Here is a 22,467-nt window from a genome sequence, read left to right on the forward strand (position 1 = left end):
TCATAACACTTTGGGTATATTTGGGTGATAAGATTATGCCTATTTCTTCTTTTCTTCCTCCTTCTTTATAGTATTTCCTTAGACTCTGTAAATTCTCCACAACGATTAAGTGTTGCTATTATAAAAAGAAGAAAACATACACTAAAAAAAAAAAAAAAAAAAGGCTGATCTCTAGGGAAAGGATGACCTGATTTGTCAACTTTAACTCCTAAAACATAAATGACAAAGATACCCATAACTATAATTTTTCAGGAAAAACAATTAGTAATAAGTGGACATTTCCTGTGTCAAGAAATCTTGAGTTTTATAAAAGCCCTGGAAATAGGCATGGGATTACAGCATAAATAGAGTCTGTCTTGGGTTTTCTTTTAATATAAAATAGGAAAAAGAAAACCAGCTTTTAGAAGAACTACCTTCAACTTTTGTTCTAAAGTAAGATTTCTTTGGGTAGTATTGACATTTTGTCAATATTTCTTTTTCCAATCCATGAGCATGGAATGCTTGTCCATTTCTTTGTGTCTTTTTCAATCAATTTCTTTCATAAGTTTTCTATAGTTTTCAGCATACAGATCTTCTACATCTTTGGTTATGTTTATTCCTAGGTATTTTATGGTTCTTGGTGTAATAGTAAATGGGATCGATTTCTTGACTTCTCTTTCTGTTGCTTCATTATTGGTGTATAGAAATGCAACCGATTTCTGTACGTTGACTTTGTATCCTGAGACTTTGCTGAATTCATGTACCTACAAAACTTCAAATAACCAAAAAAATGAATTTTCCCTGTTGCCACCCATAGATCACTGTTTTCAACTCATCTTCATGAGAACCCTCGGAACAATGTTTGTGTCCTATTTGTCTCATATATGTGCGTGTAGCTACCTCGCATATGTTGAATCAGAGAATTTTAAAACTGGGCTCCTGGAAACAACAGGTTGATTGAAATGGAAGCTCCAGGGGCGCCTGGGTGGCGCAGTCGGTTAAGCGTCCAACTTCAGCCAGGTCATGATCTCGCGGTCCGTGAGTTCGAGCCCCGCGTCGGGCTCTGGGCTGATGGCTCAGAGCCTGGAGCCTGTTTCCGATTCTGTGTCTCCCTCTCTCTCTGCCCCTCCCCCGTTCATGCTCTGTCTCTCTCTGTCCCAAAAATAAATAAACGTTGGAAAAAAAAAAAAAAAAAAAGAAATGGAAGCTCCAAAGGGCAGGAGATAATAGTAGTTAGCATTTATTGGGTTCTTGCTGTTTATGAAGTGTCCATACAACAGGATTTATCACCCTCAGAACTATAGATATTGGAGGCCACATAGTTCTTTGTTGGGGGTGCTGTCCTCTGCACAATAGGGTGCTTTCTGGTATCCCTGGCCTCTACCCACAGGATGCCAGTGGTATGCCCCCACCGAGTCACGACCAGACATTGCCATATGTCTACTTGATGACGTTTTGAGAAACACTGCCATACAACCTTTACAAAAATCCCTGATGACAAAGGAGTTATTATATGATGCCCATTTTACAGAGAGGTTCAGTACATGCTTCTAGATGCAGGGCAAATAAGCAATGGAACCAGGGTTTACATCCGGATCCCCACGACTCCATGTAGTAATGATGTTAACTAACCTATGAAGAAACATTTCCCCATGTCAGGCATTGTGCTAAGCTCTTTACTTGTCCAAGTACTCATGGACTCAGGATGGTTCGACTTAGGATTTTTTGACTTTGCGATCATGTGAAAGCGATATGCTTTCAGTAGAAACTGTATTTCAAGTTTTGGATTTGGATCTCTTCCCAGGGTAGTGACATGCCACAGGATCCTCTCTCGTGACCTGGGCAGTGACGGCAGCCGTGGCCCCCCAGTTGGCCACACCATCACATGGGTAGACAATCCAGAGGCCGACAACCATTCTGTACCTATATTACCATTCTGTTTCTTACTCTGGGTACCGTATCCAGTAACACATAGTATTTAAAACTTTGTTACAAAATAGGCTTTCTGTCAGATGATTTTGCCCAACTGTAGGTTAATGGAAGCATTCTGAGCACGTGTAAGGTGGGCGAGGCTAAACTATGATGCTCAGTGGGCTAGGTCCATTAAATGCATTTTCAGCTTATGACCTTTTCAACGTACGATAGGTTTATCCCGATGTAACCCCATCATAAGTTGAGAAAGATCTATATATCCTCATAGATACAGATATTGACTGTAAGAAGCGGGTGCACTTATGATTCCTGTTTTGTGGTAGGAGAATATTAGACTCAGCAAGGTTATATAATTTGGCCACGATCACCCAGCTAAAATGCTGCAAGTCTGAATTGGAATAAAGCACTGTCTGACATCACAGTGCATATTACCTCCCGTGGGAGGTTTTATTATAGACCACATGTTGCCAAGGGAGGGTGGGAGAATTGAGAAAATACGATATCTAAAGGAAGGCCTGCTCTAATTGAGCTCATCGATCGTTCATTCATTTATTCATTCATTCCGTATGCCCAAACGTTGGGGTGGCAGTAGGGCATAGTTCTAAAGAGCTGGTCTCAAATCCTGCTCCCCCAATTCCTAACTCTCTGACCTCAGACATTCTGCTTAAGTTTTCCGAGCTGTAAACCTCATTTTACCCTTGTGTAAAATTAGGATAAGTGCTCACTTTTTAGGATTATTATTAAGAGAGAATGAAGGAAGACATGGAAAATGCAGAGCATGGTATGAAACACTGTAATTGATGGATATAATTTTTTTTAATACATGTTATTACTGTTGTTGTTAGTTCCCAGAAGGGATTGAGCTGGCTAAGTTCTAAATGCGTGCCGAGTTGGAGAATATGAAAACAGCCAAAGAAAAATCATCATGCAAGGGAAAGGCAATTGAAATGCCAAAGCAGTCCTGAAGGAGTTTAATATGATACCTGCTATTGTATAAGTTAGCTTTTGGGGGAAAAAAATCCACATTAACCCAAGTTTGGCATTAAAATAAAAAAAAAAAAGAGTTTGACTTTATATTGGCAAATGCAATGAGATACTCTTACCACATGCTTACATTCTAAAGAAACTAAAATAAATCTATAATTTTTTAGATTTCTTATCATCGTTTTGCCTGTTTCTGGTTTGAGAATTTGGGGGCGAAAAGGAAAACAAACTTCGGTTGCTAGGAACGTTTCAATAAATGAAGATATTTCTCTGCCCACATAGATGCCCCCATGAACCAGTTCTCCTGTTTTCCCCCAAACCAAATTACACACAGATGTATGGCTATGTCTGAAGATGTTTATTAAAGCTACTCATTTCAGTTCTCAATTTAGTTACAGAATCAAGACACCAAATGGGAGGGAAAAAAGATTGGACAAATGATATAAACGACTTCTCCCAAGGAAGCTTTGTTTTTTCTGCCTTGAATCTAATCATCTGCCCTATTTGTATTTATCCTTATGCAAATTGGCTGGATGTTCTAAAACTCACGTGAGAAAGCTAGGTCTAATATCTAGGGGTCAGGATTTAACTTTGGAAGTCTTGAGGTCATTAGTCTTACTTTCTTGTTTTTTTTAATTTTTTAAAGTTTATTTATTTTTGAGAGAGAGAGAGAGAGGAGAGAGAACAAGCATGAGCTGGGGAAGGGCAGAGAGAGAGAGGGAGACACAGAATCCAAAGCTGTGAGCACAGAGCCTGACTCAGAGCTTGAACCCATGAGCCGTGAGATCATGACCCGAGCTGAAGTCTAACGCTCAACCGACTGAGTCACCCGGGCACCCCTTTTAGTCTTGAGGAGGGCACTTGTTGGGATGAGCACTGTGTAAGTGATGAACCACGGGAATCTATCCCCAAAACCAAGAGCACACTTTACACACTGTATGTTAGCCAATTTGACAATAAATTATATTAAAAAAAATAATGTTACCCCTAATTAAAATCCAGTGGACTGGTTAATTCACCTACTTTGGATGGATCTTTCTGCTTCCCACTCAGGAGATTAAATTTAAAAGGATAATACCTATAATACTTTTTTTTTAATGTCTATTTATTTTTGAGAGAGAGAGATGGGGAGAGAGCACAGGGGAGGGCAGAGAGAGAGAGAGAGAGAGGGGAACAGAAGATCTGAAGCAGGCTCTGTGCTGACAGCAGACAGCCCAACATGGGACTTGAACTCACACACCATGGGATCATGACCTGATCCGAAGTCAGATGCTTAATTGACTGAGCCACCCAGGCACCCCTGATAATACCTTTCCGAAAAACTGCTGGAGTCTGCAGTAGAGTAACCAGATTAATCCTTTTGAGAGGTAATCTGGTTAATTTGTCTGGGAAGGCAGTAAGTAGAGTGGTTAACTACCGGGACCTTCAGAGTTTGGAAAGGCTGACTTCAAATCCTCGTTGTGCTATTTAATTGCTCTGACAGGCAGAGTCCATAATGTCCAACAAGGATTCTTACCATCTCATATTCATGCCCTTGTGTAACCCTGTCCCTTTGAGTGTGGGCTGGCCTGGTCACTTGCTTCTAGCCAATAGACTATAGCAAATGTGACAGAATGCCACTTCTGTGATGAGGCTATGTACAGGGAGTTCTGTCTCACTAGAAGATTCTCTCCTTTACTGGCTCTGATGGGTGCAAGCATTCAGACTGTGAGTTGCTATGTTGGAAAGGACATGTGCCTAAGGACTGAGGCCAGCCTCCAGCCGAGTGCCAGCAGGGAGCTGAGGCCCTCAGACCAACAAGCAACCATGTAAGAGCTTGGCGGCACACCTTCCCCAGTCAAGTCTTCAGGTGAGACCCCAGCCCTGGCTAGCATCTTGTGGCAGCCTGTGACAGCCCATGAGCAGAGTTTGTGGGTAAGCTAGGCCCAGACTTCTGGCTCATGGCAATTGTAAAAATAATAAATAGTTGTTGCCTTATGCTGCTAAGCATGTGGTAGTTTGTTATGGAGCAGTAGGTATTGAATACAGGCGCTTTGGCACCTTGGGTGAATCTCCAAACCTCTCTGAGCCACGTGGAGAATTCCATAAGCTAAATGCTTAACATCATAGCTCGCGCCTTGTAAGTGTAGTTTAAATTTTACTTTTATTTTATTGATAACATTTTGTATTCACAATGCACACCAATCTCAGAAGTTAATTAGTGCAATGTACAGGAGATGGAAATAGATAAGCCAATTTTTTTCGTAGCAATCACACTTCAGAAATTCTGTTACAATTGACACGGAAGAAAGCATAGTTCAGATTTTTCCTTCTGATCCTTCGGCATTGAGGGGCGGGAAGGAAGTTGGGTATCCATACGCCAGAGGAAAGAAGACCCGAAAGGAAGACAAGTGGAAACAAAAGTTCCACAGAAAAATCTAACGAAGAGGGATGCGTACACATGTGATAAGAATGAATTGATCTACCCATGGCTTAGTTTGGCAATTGTCGGGGGAGGTGGGGAGTCTCATAGTTGATGGTGGTACAGAGGGCACTCTGAGACACCCCATCAACATTTCACATGTGTATACTCTTTAGCCAAATGGCTCCATTTCTAGGAATTTATCCTGAAGAAATTATCGGAAAAATGTACCAATAGATTGAAACTGTTCATTGAGACATTGCTTATAAGTATTAGATTGGAACATATAAAATTGCTGATATTTGACCATTTTGGTGTATGAAAACAGCAATTTCAAATAGTTGTATTGAGAAGAAGAGAATTTGAAACAAACCCAGAATAGAATGCAAATGGCATTGTGGAACAATGAAATTTTACACACACACACACACACACACACACACACACACGTGTGCATGCGTGCGCCCTATGTATAATGGCATCAGCCTCAACACAGTAAGTGAAAAAAGCAAGTTACAAAACAGCATTCTTTTATCCCCCTGAGCATTTTCATGGAGCTCTGAGGATAATGAAAAAGTCTGGGAAACAAACATATGAATTCTAATATTTTGCACCCTTACTCCCCACTCCATTGTGTTTCTCTGGACAGGGCCTTCCTGACTCTTCTCTATCCCTCCCTTTACTACTCTTCTCCATCCAGAGGGGGGAGGGCGGACTTCTCTGATTGGTCACTTGTCAAGGATGAACTGTGCATGCATACTTCCTCTTACTGGGTCAGCCTGGTTCCAGAGCTGGCCTCCTGTTATGTGCTCTCCCCTCAGCCAGGCATGTTCAGGGGGGCAGTTTCTGCCCCTGTTGGGAGATGCTGATCATTGTCTGGCTGGGCAATGACTGGCGAAAGTCTAATTTAGAGGCAGAAAGCATTAGAAAACCCACTTGGTTACCTAAACCAGCCATGTCCTCCAAATTTGCTTTTATCAGAGATGAGAGATATATTGGCCTTCCTATATATCTAATAAAATATTGTTACAGAGCTAAGAAGATAGTTCTTGGACCCCCCTTCCCCCATTCCCTAATACACAGTCACATGCATGTGCACACAAACACATTCACCTAGGCCTACTAAAGTTGAGATGTGTCTATATTGACACCTGTATATCTAAAACTGTTTAGTGATGTCTGGGAAGGATAGGATTACAAAACACTCTCGTCTTCTCTTCATTGCTTTAACATTTTGTAAAGATCCAAGCTTTATTGGGGCACCTGGGTGGCTCAGTTGGTTGAGCGTCCGACTTCAACTCAAGTCACGATCTCACAGTTCCTGGGTTCAAGTCCCACATGAGACTCTGTGCTAACAGCTCAGAGCCTGGAGCCTGCTTCAGATTCTCTCTCTCTCTCTCTCTCTCTCTCTCTCTCTCTCTCTCTGTCCCTTCCCCACTTGTGCTCTGTCTCTGTCTTCTCTCAAAAACAAATAAACGTTAAAAAAAAAAAAGCTTTATCAGGTAGTTAGACTTTCCCTGGGAAATTCAAGAGGTGCCTTAAATTTCACACATTGCCATTTCCATCTTCCATAATACCGGCCTCCCCTGGTGGTCGGCAAAACATATGAATAGAGCGTTAGCAAAGAAGGGTCATACAAGGATAAAAATGTCATCAAATTCCACTTGCTGAAAAACTAATTCATCATCTCCCTGCTACCGCCGAACTGGCTCTCGCTTCTGAGAGAGCAACTAACTTGTTTCCGAGAGGACAGTCAGCTTTTCTTCTATTTTCTCAGGCTGGAAACCCAAACCTTGGATTCCTGCTTTAGAGTGCCTGAATTCATTCTGTCACCAGGTCCTCTGTTTCATAGTAGCTCTGTCCTACATTTTTTTCTTTTCCATTCTGACTGCCAGAACTTTCCACCTAGCCATTGCAGCTTTCTCTTGCTCTCTTCACATCTAGTTCCTTCCAACCAAAACCATAGTCTGCCCATCTGTCTATCTTAAAGGAACTCGTCTGCCTAGGGTTCAAGGTTTTGCCCCTTCGGGGACCACCTGATCAGCTTTCTTCCTGACGTCCCACAGATGGATTTCCTCCCTTCCCTTCCTCTCCTCACATGGTTTGTAACCCACGCTCACCTCTAGGGGGAGCTCAAGACCCTCCTCCCTCACCTCCAGTTGGTTTTGTTGACCAAAGGCACTAGGGCCACGTTAAAGGGTGACGCATTAGCACAAAATCAGAATTACATTTTGATTCCTGGCCAGCTCCATGTACTATTAATACCAATAATATGGACAATCATAACAGGTACCAGTGTTTGGAGAGGGGACCATGTGCCACTGAAGGTGTTTTTCCTGCCATTTCTCATATATGTCTCCTCAAAACTCTGTAGAAATATTCCATTTTGAAAACGAGGGTACTGTGCCTCAGTGGACGCTAAGGGGGTTTGCCTGAAGTGAGACGGCAAGTGAGATTTGGAGCTGAGATGCTATCCGCGTCTATCTCCTCTGGAGCCCAGGCTCTCCATCTGCTTGTGGTCCTTTCCTAGAGCGCTGGTATACATTATGGGGACAGTCTAACTGCTCTGTGTCCTTCATACCGCCTCAATTTTCCTATCTGTCAAATGGCAATAATACAAATCTGTATTCATTTTCTGGGGCTGCCACAACAAATTAGCATCAAGTGGATGGCTTAAAACAACAGAAATAGACTCTCTCTCAGCTCTGGAGTCTAGAAGCCAAAAATCAAAGTGTCAGCAGGCTGTGCTCCCTCAGAAGGTTCTAGGGAAGAATCCTTCCTTGCTGCTGTCCAAGCTACAGGCGGTTGGCTGCAATCCTTCGTGATCTTTGGCCTGTAGATGTATCACTCCAGTGTCTGTCACTTTCACCACTTGGCCTTCTTCCCTGTCCCAGGGTGTCCTTTTCTTAGAAGGACACAGGCCATCAGATTGGGGTCGTCCTACTCCAGAATGACCTCATCTTAACTTGATTACATCTGCAAAGACCCTGTTTCCAAAATAAGGTCACATAATACGGGTTCTGGGTAGACACGAATTTCGGGGGACCCTTCAACACACAAGCTCTCAAGATTCTGTAGACACTTAAATGGGACCCTGTGTTAAAAAGGCACATATCCCAGTGCCCAGCGATGCAGCGAATGTCACCGTCCTTCTTTCATTGGACCTGCAGCCATAGGCTGTAATGTTCACCGGCTGTCTACCTGATTCTGGTAGCTGGCCCCATCTTAGAGTGTAGACAAGCATTCCGTCACCCCAGCTGCGTGCCAGGATCACCTGGGGCACGTTTAAGGTTAATTCTCAGGCCTTACCCGAGACTCAGCCAATCAGACACTCCAGGGCGAAGCCGGGAATGTGTGCTTAAAAGGCCTCCAGGCCACTGATCTTGACGTGCAACCAGGGTTGAGAAGCACTCCCTGAGACGAGTGTGGTCAGAGGTCCCAAGAGATAAAATCCAGTGCTGTTGGAGTGCTCTGGACGCAGCCTTTACTTCTCCAGGACATTGGGTCCGTAAAAAAAAAACTGGGCCAGTGCTTTGGAAAGACAAAAACCAGTCGGACTCATTAGATTCAGACTTGTGTGGAGTCATTCCTTTCTGTGGGAAACAAAGCATCGTTCCGACTTTAGCACACGAAGGATTTGACTCAAACAGTGCCCAGCAGGATGAGGACGGAAACACAAAATGAAAGCAGAGGAAGGGACAGGCGTCTGCAGTGTTTTCCAATGACTTTCCAGTTGGTCCTGAGCCTCCGCTGGCAGAGATGTTATCCAGAGACGGCCAGGAACCAAATGCAGTGACTTTTCATGGACACATGACAAATTAAAGACAAGCAGCAGTGGGAGAGGCAGGGGTTGAAGCACGTGGAATTCTGTTGTGGTTGTCATTCACTGCAAACCGATCCAATGCTAAGGCAGGGGGGGGAATAACAGAATTTGAAATCTGCCTTTTGGACTGTTGACGTTAGTAAGTTTAATCGAGAAGCAAATTGGAGACAATTCAACACGTATTGATTGAGGTTTTCCTATGGGTCAGGTCAGTTCTGGACACTTGGTTTCTTCCATTGGAGATACATATGTGCCTTGGGGAGTGTATATCCCTGTGTTGGTTCAGGATCCTTTTGGGAGCCTCCTGGGTATAACCTGAAACTGGCTCCTGTTCTCAGAGGGCGGGCAGAGGTAGGGGAAAAAAAAGGCAGACCACTCCAGGCTGGTATCTGGAAGCTTTACTTATTTTTTGGCCCAAGTTTTAATAAGCAAAGGGAACTTGCATTCAAGGCTTGCCTTGGGTGGCAAGATGAATGGCTCCCCACACCCACCTGCCAGATCTTGAAAGCTGATAAACAGACCCTCCCTGGGGTCAGTCATGTGTCCCATGCAGGTGTTGTCAATACCACAGCGCTATCTCAAGGCTGTGTTCTTGGAGCAGCCTCTGAGAGCAGGCGAGGCAAGCAGAAGTCACCTTCCAAGGACAGGGGAACAGGTGAGGACCCTCCAGTGCCCGGGTCCGGCTCAGGGTCAACTGGCAGTCTCGTCGTTTTGTTAAGATTCCCCAACACTGCAAGGCGATCAGACTGTGCTTTCAATATGTAGTTGAGTCAAGAGGATTGGAGCTTTCAGGAGAACACTCATTCTTGCTGAGAAAGGGAAAAAAGGATTTTTCATGCCACAAAGTGAATGATTGCAAAATATTTAAACAGCTCAGGAGGCTGGATTCGTGATAGATGAAAATGAAAATGGCAAAGAGGAAGGCCCTACAATCATGCCAGAAGACGATTATTTACGAGGGGTATTAGGCAATGCAGGGGGGATAAAAAAGAAAATAAAATGGAGGAGCAAGAGCCGAAATGAGGAAATTAAATTCGAACGTTTGGGGGCGCCTGGGTGGCTCAGTTGGTTAAGTGTCCGACCTCGGCTCAGGTCACGATCTCACGGTTTGTGAGTTTGATGCCCGTGTTGGGCTCTATGCTGACAGCTCAGAGCCTGGAGCCTGCTTCCGATTCTCTCTCTCTGCCCCTCCCCTCTCACTCTTGATCTCTCTCAAAAGTAAATAAACATTTCAAAATTTTAAAAAAATCCGAATGTTTGGATGAAAAAGAATTGGAATACTTAGCATTAACCGCTTCAAAGGCCAACAACTTTATTATAGTAGTTGGGTAGTGGGTAAGTTTCATTGGCTTCCCTCGCCCGTTAATGTTCTGGAGCGGTGCCATCCAATAGAAATTTCTGCAGTGATGGGAACATTCCCCTTCTGTGCTCTCCAGTCTGGTGGTCCTAGCCAGGTAAAGTATGATGCCCAGGTAGATTTGGATTTCGGATAAACAACACATGGCTTTTTAGTGTAAGTGGGTGGGGACCTACTTTATCTGAAATTCAGGTTTAACTGCCCGGTACTGTATCTTTCCCCCCCCCCACCCCCTAACTCTGGTCATCCTGGTCCCATGTGGCTACTGAGCACTTGAAATGTGCCTAGTGGAACTGAAGAACTGTCATTTTGATTGTATTTAATTTTGGTTAATTTAAGTAGTCGTGTGTGGCTAGTGGCTACTGTTAACGGTCATGCTCAATCTGAAGAAACGGGGTATGTGACGAGTTCTGCCCGGTGGGCCTTCACTGGGGCTGGCGATACAACTCACATTCTTCATCCCCAGGCTCTAAACGTCAGGAAGCCCCGCCTCCGTGCACAAGCCCCGCCTCCGTGCCCCGTCACCCTGGGAAGTCTAATCCGAGAGGATAACAGCCACAAGCTATTTATTGAGCAATTATTATGTGTGGTGAGACGTACATTAAATATGCTACGTCACCGAATCCTGCCAACCACTCTGTAGGTAAACATGATAACGCTCACTGTGCAGGTGAGGGAAACGTAGCTCAGAGAGGTTAAGTGACTTGCCTAAGGTCACAGAGCTGGTAAGTAGAAGGAGCTTGAATTCAGATCATGTCACTGAATAGCCTAAATGATTGCATCCAAAGGGGCACGTTTACAAAGACTTAAGAAACTCTTAAAACCAGGTGGTAGGCAGTAAGGAGACCCAGCACCTAACAAACCTGGAAATTGGCCCTGAGAGGCAGAAAGAGGGTGAAGAGAGGGGATGTGGGCTTTGCTGGTTTGGTAAATGGCAGGGTGACTCAGGCACAATTCCTTGGCTTCCTCGAGACTCCCTAGTCCCAATTTTAAAACGAGGTGAAACTTGGGACGCCTGGGTGGCTCAGTCAGTTAAGCTTCTGACTACAGCTCAGGTTATGATCTTGCGGTTCATGAGTTCGAGCCCTGCGTCAGGCTCTGTGGTGACAGCCTAGAGCCTGGAGCCTGCTTCATAGTCTATATCTACCCCCCCCCCCCGCCTCTCCCCTGCTTGCACTCTCTCTCTCTCTCTCTCTCTCTCTCTCTCTCTCAAAAATAAAACATTAAAAAAATTTTTAAATGAGGTGTAACTTTATTTTGTTTGAGGGATAATAGAGAAAATGTGTGTAAGGGCTTGGCAGACACTCATGAAAGATAATTATACACAGCATCATGCATAACAGTTACATTTTGTTTCTAATAATGAAAACACAATCTGTAAGCTATGCAGCTCACCCAAGAGATTGCAACGATGTCTAAAAGGTCTCAAGGACATGATTTAACTGTGACATGGGAGAACATGAGCACGCCTGAAACATTTCTGAAATCCTCTAATGCCTTGGGAAGGGGGAGATTATGGAGGTCCTGTTAATACCAAGCCTATGGCAATATCGGTGAAGTCAATAAATTAAAAATAAAAAACCCAAACCACTGACTTTTGGGGTCTGAAGTACTCATGCCATGTTGACCTGGTCCAAGTTACTTATTTTCAGTTCTTAAAAGACAATCAAATGTAAAAAACTGACATCCCCCCTGGACTGCCCTTTTCCTTGACCCCATCCCTGGTCCATCATTCCTGAGTCCCAGCTGAAGGGTCAGGAGTGGGTAAAGGTGAGAGGCATCTGACGCCCACGTTGCTGAGTCATTATATTGTGTCTCAGGTTTCCATGTATCAAAAATGGTGCATCAGGATAGTATCCTTCCTTCTAGGATGATGATACCAACCTGAATTAAAGCCTCACTCTGGGACTTCAACACTTCCAAAAAAGGCCTCTGACAAGCTGTGTGAGTCAGGGTTCTCTGGAGGAACAGAAGCAAAGATGTGTGGATATATAGAAAGAGATTTATTTTAAGGAATTGGCTCACACAGTTATGGAGGCCAAAATCTGCAAGGTGAGCCGGCAAGCTGGAGAGCCAGGAAGAGCCATGCCACAGTTGAAATCCAAAGGCCATCTGCTAGCTGACTACCTTCATGCTTGAGGAATCATTCATTTGTTCTATTCAGATCTTCAACTGATTAGACAAGGCCCACCCACATTATGGAGCCCAACGTGCATTCCTCAAAGTCCACTGATTTAAATGTAAATCTTACCTAAAGAAGAGTAAAAAAAAAAAAAAACAAAAAACAACAAACAAACAAAAAAAAACCCAACCGTACAGAATAAGGTTTGGGGGCCAGCCAATGTGACATAACACTGTCACACAGTCCAACCAGGAATGACTACATCCATTAAGGTCAAGCCCGAGCACTTTTCTCTAAATGAGGCACTGAGTTCTGATGCAAGCCTACCGGCTCAAATCTGTAAACCAGTCCGGCTCTGAATCCTAACAACCTTTGTCATCTGGATTCGCACACCTGGGCAGACAAGAGAAGGAGGTAGAGTGAGGACTTGGCTACCGGCAGATTCCAGAAACAGTGAGAAGTGACAGCTCACAGCCTGACAGTGAGGAGGAGACTGAGGATCTTTAAAAAGTGGATGGAAGAACTATAAAAGCTCAGCAGCCTCGGGCCTTTGAGTGTTAAGGCAAATTGTTCTCCTTACTTCATGGAGGGAGGCTATGATGGAGCAGTTTTTAAAGGGTGGGAAGGAGGCATGGTAGTCACTAGCTGATATGCTCTCCCTCCCCTCACTCCCACCCCTCACTTGTGCCTGGGGAGTCCAGTGCATTCTCTGCTGGCGCTTAAAAACAATTAGCCACTCCACCTTTATCAGGGCAATAGGTGTGTCCAGATCTCATCTGAAGAGAATTATGCTCTTAGGCAGGTGGTTTGAGTGACATTGATACGACTCCTTCTCCATAAGGATGGCCCTTATGCCTTCAGTCATTCTAAACCTGCCATTTATCTTCTGACTTTCAGAAAGGAATACATATTCCCACCGGCACTGCAGCGATGCAAAGGGATGTTTCCTGGGGGCTTCTGAGAAAAAGAGATTTTTCTTCTCCCTACATGTGTCTCATGAGAGTGTGGTCTGGAACTGTTGTAACCATTATGCTCCTGTGAAGGGGGAGCCTGGAACTTTCAAGGGATGGGAAAGAGTTCTCTGCATGGGGACTGCAGATAAAGCCAAAATTACAAAAGGCAGAGAGGGTAAGTGGAGAGAAGTTGGATTCTTATAACAGCATATGAGCAGCTTGATCAAACCTCATCTGAAGCTGCTGTAGGGTTTTTATTTATATATGCCAGTGGATTTCTTTTCTGATTAAGCCAATTTGAACTGACTTTTGGTTATTTGCTAAGACATGGCACCTGACTGATATAAGAGGTGACTCCTGAATGCCCAGTCCTGAAAGAGAATTTTGACTAGAACAGAATGAGTTGAAGGGTAGTCTAACAACAACAATAACAATATCGACTCAGAAAAAGAATGTATGAAGCACCTAGTATGTTCCAGAAACTGCCCAGAGCTGCATTGACTTCTCACAAATGCATATGAGGTTGGTGCTATGATTATAATTTTAAATGCAGATGCTGAAGCTCAGAAGCATTACATGACTTGCTCAAGGTTGCAGAGCCAGGAAGTGGACTGGACAGGTCCAGCAGAATAAGTCCTGCTGCTCAGGAATATGCTCTTCTCTTGCTGCCTCTCTGCCTCCTCTCACCTGCCAGGCAGACAGCTGAACAGAGGAGGGTATGAGCTGGAGGAGCATGGTCAGAAGAGAGTAGAACCCCTCACCTGTATAGTGATTAGGAGAGGACTGGACAGGCAATGAGCTAAGAGGCTACTGGGACTCAACGGTGGGCAGGTTTAGTTGTAACCATTATTCTTTTTTTTTTTTTAATGTTTATTTATTTTTGAGAGACAGAGCACGAGCAGGGGAGGAGCAGAGAGAGAGGAAGACATGGAATCAAAAGCAGCTTCCAGACTCCACGCTGTCAGCACAGGGCCTGACGCGGGGCTCGAACTCACAGACCATGAGATCATGACTTGAGCTGAAGTCAGATGCTTAACCCACTGAGCCACCCTGGTGACCCTAGTTGTAGCCATTACCCTTATCTGGCGTGACGATGTAGTTCTGAGGTCACTCATCACTACCAACAGAGCTACGCCCAACCACTGCCCAGGTTCAAGTCAGGGTTATGTTGCCAAGATATTTATAATCCATTTATTCATGCAGCCACCATCAGAGTGTCTATGCCTCAAGAACACCCCCGCTTGGTGAGCTAGACTGTCAAGGTAGCCACCCTGGTGGACCTTAACAGTCGAGCTGGGGAAGACGTCAGGGAACAAATAATTACACCTGAAACAAAACATTACATTGGCAAATAATGACCACGCGTGGTGATAGCACCCACTATGACAAGGGCTAGGAGAGAAAATAACGGAAGGTACTAAAAAGAACGAGAGAGACCTGGTTTAGATAGGAAGAGTGTGTGCATGCGTGGGGGTAAGGCTTCTTCTTGGAAGTGTGATTTAAGCAGAGGCCTTGATGTTTAAATGGACACATGCCTTCTAAGCGGAAGGAATTGCATGTGCCAAAAAAGGAACTGGTTTTGCATGTGTAAGGAACTGAAACAGGACCCTTAGTGGATGAGGGGTAGGCAAGGGCTGGAACTTGCAGGGCCTTGAGGCCACCATTGGGACTTTTAATTTGCATCTAGTCATAACCTCTTGCATGCTTCCTGAAAATCCTCCGCTGGGCCAGACTGTATGCAGGCAGTAGGGACATGGCGATTAATAATAATGATTATGATAATGCCTAACATACATCGAGTACTTACCATTTGCTATTAAAACTTTTGTCCGAGATTGGAGGAAAAGTTGTCCCGGTCAGTTTTGTGACCCAAAGGGTGCTTCCGATGTAGGCAGATAGTTAAGAGAATTTCCCAAACTTGGCAGATGAAAAGAACTCCTTAGGTGATATGATATGTTGGGGTCCAGGAGTGAACAGTCAATAAAGAATTCTTGAGACAAAGCTTTGGTGCAAAAAAGGAGGTTTTATTAAAGCACTGGGCCAGGACTCATGGGCAGAAAGAGCTGCACTGGGGTTGTGAGGGGTGACTGTTAATATACTTTCAAGTTGGGAGGGGTTTAGGGATAGCCTAAGTCTCTAAGTAATTTGGCAGAAAGGCTTCCAGGACGTTGAGTGGCTAGCTGCTGTTAAGATAAGGTCATTTACTACTGTCTAGTGAAACCTTAGTCATGAGACCCTTCACACGTATGTCAGTGGGTCATATGCTTGGAGGATGATTGCTAACATATAGCTTGCGGGGGATGGGGCGCGGGTAGAGATAAAAGAAGGTCGCTCTGCCTGTCCCAAGGACTTGTCAGTGGGCTGCAAGTTGCAGGGAGATTTAAGTTTTTTCTCCATTTCTTTTGCCTTTGTTCTCCACACTGTCAGGGAGTTAAAAACCCTTCTCTTAGAGATTTGGATTCAGTAGGTGGAAATTCTCCTGGAATGTGTTTACAGCAACTTCCACAAACACTGGCTTAAAGTATTTAGTGCAAAGGCCTTTTCTTTTTGTTTGTTTGTTTGTTTGTTTTTTGTTTTTTTTTTTGCTTTTGCTGGACGGATCCTATTTTGAATCGGAGGCAGCTCCACTACTTTTCCAGATGTGTCACCTTGTGCAAACTGTTCCACTTCTCTGAGCATCAGTTTCCCCTTCCAACAAGCGCAGCTAAAGGCGGCACCATCTCCTGGCGCTGGTGCTCAGATTAAATAAGCGATGATGACATTCACAGGATGATAGTGAAGACGACATGGAACCTGGAATGTCTCATGATCAGGTGTCCTAGATCACAGTTGGTGGCTTGAAGGACTGTCCTGAAACGGGGCCCACCTCCTCCGGCCTCAAGCTAGGGTTGCGGGATAAAATACAGGAGCACAGATAACTGGAATTTCAGATAAACCACGAAAAAATGTGAGTGTAAGTATCTCCCAAATATTGCATGGGATATACTTATACTGAACAATCATTCGTTGTTTGCCTGAAATCCCAACTAACTGGACGCCCTGTACTTTCATTTGCGAAACCGAGCAATGTTTAGACAAAGGAAGGACCCCTTCCCCTCTCCCACTCCCCGCCCCACTGCCTCCTGCCAGAGCCCAGGAGCACCCCCTCTGCGCATGCACGCAGGCCTCAGTCTAGGCGCCCCCACTCGCCAGGCGCCCCAGTCGATCCCAGAGGGGCCGCTCACGCTTCCGCCCCGCTCAGGCAGCACTAGCGGCGCCCCGAGCGGCGGAGCCCCGCGCAACCGCCCTCCTGCCCCGCACTGAGCAAAGGGCGCCGCCCCCAGCGGGGCACCACGGGCCCGGTGGTTGGGCTGTGCCGTGCCGTGCCGTGCCGCTGCCTCCCACCCTGGGTACTCAGGGGAAGCCGGAAACTCGCTCGCCATGTCGGCTGCGGAGGCGGGGGGTGTTTTCCGCAGAGCCCGGGGCAGGACCCTGGACGCGTTTCCCTCAGGTACTGCCGGCCTTTCGCCCGGGGAGGGGATGACTTCAAGGCTGCGGAACCTTGCGTCTGGGGAACCGTCGGTTTGGGCGCGCGCGCGCCTCCAGCCGGACCGCTTCGGGGGCTGCACCCGGGGGCTGGGGAACCGCAGTAGCGGCCTCACCGCCCGCCCTCGGGGCTTCGAGGGGCGCTGTTGAGAGACGGGTGTCCGGGCGCTGGGGCCTCCGCTGGCCTTGACCTGACTTCCCTGAGAGAGGAGCAGATGGAGTAAAGCGGCAAAGCGTGCTTCGCAGGAGCGGGGGGTTTCAGTCCTGCCTCGCCCACGTTACTCCGCAAGCCTTGGCCTCAGTTTCCCCACCTGCAAGCCGGGAATCGTAACCATGATCTTGCGCGTGGCGCTCATAGGCGCCCGGTGCGTGTCAGATGCGGTTATTTTCATTGTGGTGGTTCGCCACGGTGCATTTTATACTCCACGATCCCGGTTTCTTCCTGCAATAGGCGTCATCCACCAGATTGTGTATAGCGCCCGCCCATCGCAAAGCGGGAGTGCAGCCCGGCGACGTGTCAAATTAAGTGCTTGGAGTTTGGATTTAGATAATCACTCTCGTTGTAAAAATGGATTACGAAAAACAAACTTTATGGGGAAGCGTTAACAAGTTGAAAGTATTTTTATAACTCAGTGCCCGACACAGCCTAGGTGCTAAGTGAATGTGAGCCCTGGAGGCATAAGGCAAGGGGGAGGTTTGTTCCTGGTGTCTTGGTCCTCTCTGGCTTTTTGCGGCCCCGCAGTCAAGAATCCCTCCCACAGCGCTCACCAGTTTTGTAACCCTGGGGACGTCACCCCAGATGCCCTGCATGATCTAGCCTGTGCTCCCCTGCCTTGATTCGTGCTTGTCGTGTGGCCTTTTGCCGGCTTCTCCTGCCTCACTCGTCTTCTTGAAGGCCTTTCTGTCCTCCGCTCCCATAGCTGATGAATAGCCAGGCCGCTGGGCCTGGTCTGTTCTCAGCCTTCAGACCCTGTTTTAAAATTCAGTCACTTCCTCTAGTCAGATTTTTTCCCCTGGCCACCCTACGTAAAGTAGGTTCCTGCTGAAGTTCTCTGTCCTAAGACCTTGTTCTTTTCTTTCCTTGCAGCTCTTGGTGGGGAGTGGCAAGGTTCTGGAAGGGTGGGTGGGGCCAGAGATAGAAGTTTGGTGGATTTGGGGAAAATACAATCTGCTATAGTGCCCATTCTCTAAATATTTTAATATACCTTTTTCCGCCCAGCTTGAGGGTTTTGAGATTTATCTGTTTTCATAGAAGTAGCTCCAGTTCACTCGTTTTCTTCCTGGGCAGTATTCCAATGGATTTATTGCCTATTTTATCCATTCTGCTGCTGGGCATTTGTGGAGTGTCTTCCCTGAGGCAGGGGTGTGCTCTCTGCAGAAGGAGGAGTACGGATGGCAGGGCCACAAAGGGAGGAAAAGACCGCTGTGTATCACGGGTCGAACAAGTGTGAAAGTTTGTGGCTTGGCCCGGTGGGGAAAGGGAAGGATGGGGGTGGGGATGTGGTGGTCCGTGAGGCTGGAGGATGGGTGGTGAGTAATTGAGGAGTTTTGTCTTTACCTAACAGCGCGTCAACGAGGTTTCAGCTGCATGTGTGAGGAAACAAGGACGCGTGATCAGATTTCCATTTTGGAAAGAAGGGTCTGGAAACAATTTGTGTTTGTGAGGAACTTGGGGCGCAATCTGATTGCAAGCTGGAGCCCAAGAACTCGTCTCGCAGCAGCATTTCCGTAGCACCACGTTGCTCACTTTGGATTTATTGTGGTAGCTGGAGGTGCATGTGATGGGGGTGGATTTCTGACGGAGATTTTGGGGATACTCAGATGTCAAAGCTGACTGACCCACTGGTGTTGCCATAGGGGGTACGGAGAACAAGAGACTCGTTGAGCTGGACAAGAATGGGGAGGTGGGGAGAGAAAGCCTTAGAAGAGAAAATGACGGGATACTTACCTTGCTGAGGTAGGAAGAAGGAGAATGACCCTGGGCTTCCCTTAGCACCAGTGGGCATGCTCAGTGTGGGCCATTTAGCGCAGGGCTTTCAGAGGCCTGGCCTTGGAGGGTTGGGCTTGGAACGCCCAGTCTTCTGGGTTCACTTCACTGGGTGCTGGACCCCTAGTCCACCCCCAAAGTGCCTCCATTGCTTTTACTGAGTTTTCCTCAAGTCCTCATTTCCTGCTAGCATTGCTGGCAACTTCGAGAGATGCTTTTCGTGGGTCCCGTGCCATTCCAGACTCTGTGGGAATATAGAGCCTCAAGCTGGTAGGGTTGCTCCAGAGGCAGGCTGGGAGGAGAAAGGGAAGGAACTGGCTTTTCCCGGTCTCTTGCCAAAATATACCCTCCCTGTGAAAGAAGTTTGGTTGACTCGAGCCACGCTGCCTGAAATCGCAGCCCTGATCAGCCTCATACTCGCTCCTCGAAGTCCCCTCCAGCATTAGCTAAACAGTTTATTTCTCTAGTGGAACCTGGCAGGTAAGCGAAAGAGTGCCGGCTGAGTCCATTCAGGCTGTCATCACAAAGCCCGTAGACTAGGCGGCTGGTCAGCAACAGACACTTACTCCCCACGGTTCTGGAGGCTGGAAGTCCAGAGATCAGAATCCGAGTGTGGGGGCCAACCACCCAGTTCCTAGACCGTCTTCTTGTGCCCTCACATGGTGGAAGTGGGGAAGGAGCACTCCGGGGTCTCTTTCAGAAGGCATTCATCTCATCGCGGTGACCTCCTGGCTCCCTAAGGTGACCTGTGGCTCCCCACCTCCGCGTATCATCACATTGGGGTTTAGGATTCAAGAGAAGAATCAGGGGGAACCACAGACGAACCACAGACGAACATGACGTCTGTGGTAAGCACCTTAAGACCATTTCCCCCCTGGTGGTTTCTGTGAGTGGCAGCATTCGTGTGCACTTCTTCCAGTGTTGTCTGTGAAGCCTGGCTTCAGTCATCCCGTCCCTGTTAACGTGATCTGCTAGGCTCCATCGACAGATGTTTGTAAAAAGTAAATTGTACATGTCTCGTTGCAGAAGGTTCACATTCCTCAGGCATGTTCACATATTCATTTTAATTAGGCAAATTGATAATTATATTTCCTTGACACATCCTAATTAAGACTACTATCTCCTAGCAAATAATTGTTTTTCTGAGAAATTTACGACATCTGTGTTGAAAAAAATTCTAAAAGTGAGAACTGTCAAGATAAAATGGGTTTACAAATTACCTATATCTATTTGTTTTCAGGTCCTAAAGTGTTTTTTTCTTTTTTTCCCCAGTTCATTTTACCACCACAATATGTTCCCTCTTAGAGAATAGGGCTGTTTGGTGGTTTTCTTAGAAAGATCATGTCCCTACATATTTTACACTTGTAGCTGTTTCAGAGGAGCCGACCGTATTCACGAATCCTGAATATTTCTCACTCCCTTTCTCACGGGGCAGAAAATAAATGGAATCTCCCAAAAAATAATGTGCCCCATGCCTTGCAGATCTCACCTAAGAACTCCTCTCTGGACAACATGTTTATCCAGGTCTCAACGGGGCTGAAAATGTTGTGGTTTGAAAAATTCTAACATCAATGAAGAACCTGAAATAAATGCTTTTAACGATGCCATACAGTTAGGCCGAACCAGTTATCTCTTATTTGAGAAGGACTCCTGTGACCAAAAGAAGAATTTTGATTATCCCCTCCTCGATATTATCATCAGTCAAAATTAGTTTATAAAATGTTCACACCATAACACTTCCAAGAGATAAATGAACTTTTATTTTTGAGTGCCTTCCTATTTTTTGTAATAACTTTATTGAGGTACCATAACATTCGCTCATTTTAAGTTCACAGTTCAGCGGTTCTTAATAAATCTGTAGAGTGGTATGGTGTCAGGAGTTTAGTATCTCCCCCAAAAAAACTTTTTGCCCGTTTGCAGTCTTTTCCTGTTTCCACTTGGTGCACCGGAAACTACTAATTTACCTCCATCGCTTTGCCTTCTCTGGACATTTCATATAAATGGCATCATAAAATCTGTGGTCTTTTGTGACTGGCTTCTTTCCCTTAGCATAATTTTTTCAAGAGTATCAATACTTTGTTCCTTTTTACTGAATGGTATTCCGTTGTATGGAGAAACCACATCATGTTTATCCATTCACCCATTGATGAGCATTTGGACACTGACTGACATTCCCCACTTTGGCCGCTGGCTGTTATAAATATAGCTGATATGAACATCCACAAACAAAGCTTTGTATGGACATAGATTTCATTTCTGTTGGGTAGATACTGAAGATTGGAATTGCTGGGTCATATAAGTAACTATGTTTGACATTTTGAGGAACTTCCAAACTGTTATACAAAGCACCTGCACCATTTTGCATTGCCACTGCTAAGGTATATGGGTTCATATTCTCCATATCCTTGCCAACACTTGTCATCATCTGTGTTTTTGATTGTAACCAACCATATGGGTATGAATTGGTATTTCATTGTGATGTTGGTTTGCATTTTCCTAATGGCTAATGATGTTGAACATTTCACATGCTGACTGGCCACAGTCTTTCTTTGAAGAAATATCTTTTCAGATCCTTTGCCCTATTTCCCACGCCCCCCATCCCGCCCTTTGGCCCAGTTTTAGTTGCGTTGTGTTTTTATTGAGTTGTAAGTGTTCTTTATATATACTGAATACAGATCCCTTACCCAGTCCGTGATTTGTAAATATTTTCTCCCATTCTGTGGATTCTCCTTTCACTTGCTTTATGATATCCTGTGCAGCACCAGAATTTTTAATTTTGATGAAGTCCAAATCATCAACTCTTTTGTTATCACTTGTGTTTTTGATGTCCTATCTAAGAAACCTTTGCCTAACCCCAAATCATGAAGATTTACTTCTGTATTTTCTCTAAGAGTATTCTAGTTAAAGCTTGTACATTGATGTCTGGGTTCATACTGAATTAATTTTTATGTATGGTGTGGGGAAGTGTCTAATTATTAGAAAATTTCCTTTTATTTTTTTCTTACTACAGTAGAAACCTCATAATTGGTCCATGAATAGAAAAAAATGGCTAAACAGGGGAATTAAAAAAATTATACATTCTTTTAACGTTTCCTTTTAATGTAAACTATAAATGTACATCCATTTACCATTCTTTTGAGGTCGGGCCAAGGACTTGTCTTGGAGTATGGGTTTACAGATGGGCCTGCCATGGAGCCTTTCTTGCATAAACAACACCCTTAATGAATCTTTTCCAGTTTGGGTTTTTTCCAGTGGAGTAGTCAGTTAAAAATCACTTGGAAAGAAAGCACTCTGAGTGAAGAATTCTTCTGGGTTTATACTTTATTTTCCCTCTAATCTTTTAGACTTCTCTGCGCAACACCTAATTGAATAGTGCTTTATTTTCACCAGCTTGCCTTTTACTG

General features: G+C 45.2%; 1 protein-coding gene across 3 annotated transcripts in view; it reads left to right on the forward strand.

Annotated features, from left to right (window-relative positions):
• The first annotated feature begins 16,820 nt into the window (after nt 1-16,820).
• The window catches only part of CPPED1 (calcineurin like phosphoesterase domain containing 1), a 110,474-nt gene continuing 104,827 nt past the window's right edge, over nt 16,821-22,467 (forward strand). Inside the window, exon 1 of one of the 3 annotated variants that reach the window (XM_045047417.1) lies at nt 16,821-17,041. In XM_045047417.1, coding sequence (XP_044903352.1) covers nt 16,972-17,041 — 70 coding nt within the window. In that variant the 5' untranslated portion in view covers nt 16,821-16,971. Of the gene's footprint in view, nt 17,042-17,191; nt 17,442-22,467 lie in introns of those variants that run through there. The other 2 variants (XM_011290577.4, XM_019820939.3) reach the window with 2 other exon arrangements.

The sequence above is a fragment of the Felis catus genome, chromosome E3 (assembly GCF_018350175.1).
Source record: "Felis catus isolate Fca126 chromosome E3, F.catus_Fca126_mat1.0, whole genome shotgun sequence".
Lineage (NCBI taxonomy): Eukaryota > Metazoa > Chordata > Mammalia > Carnivora > Felidae > Felis > Felis catus.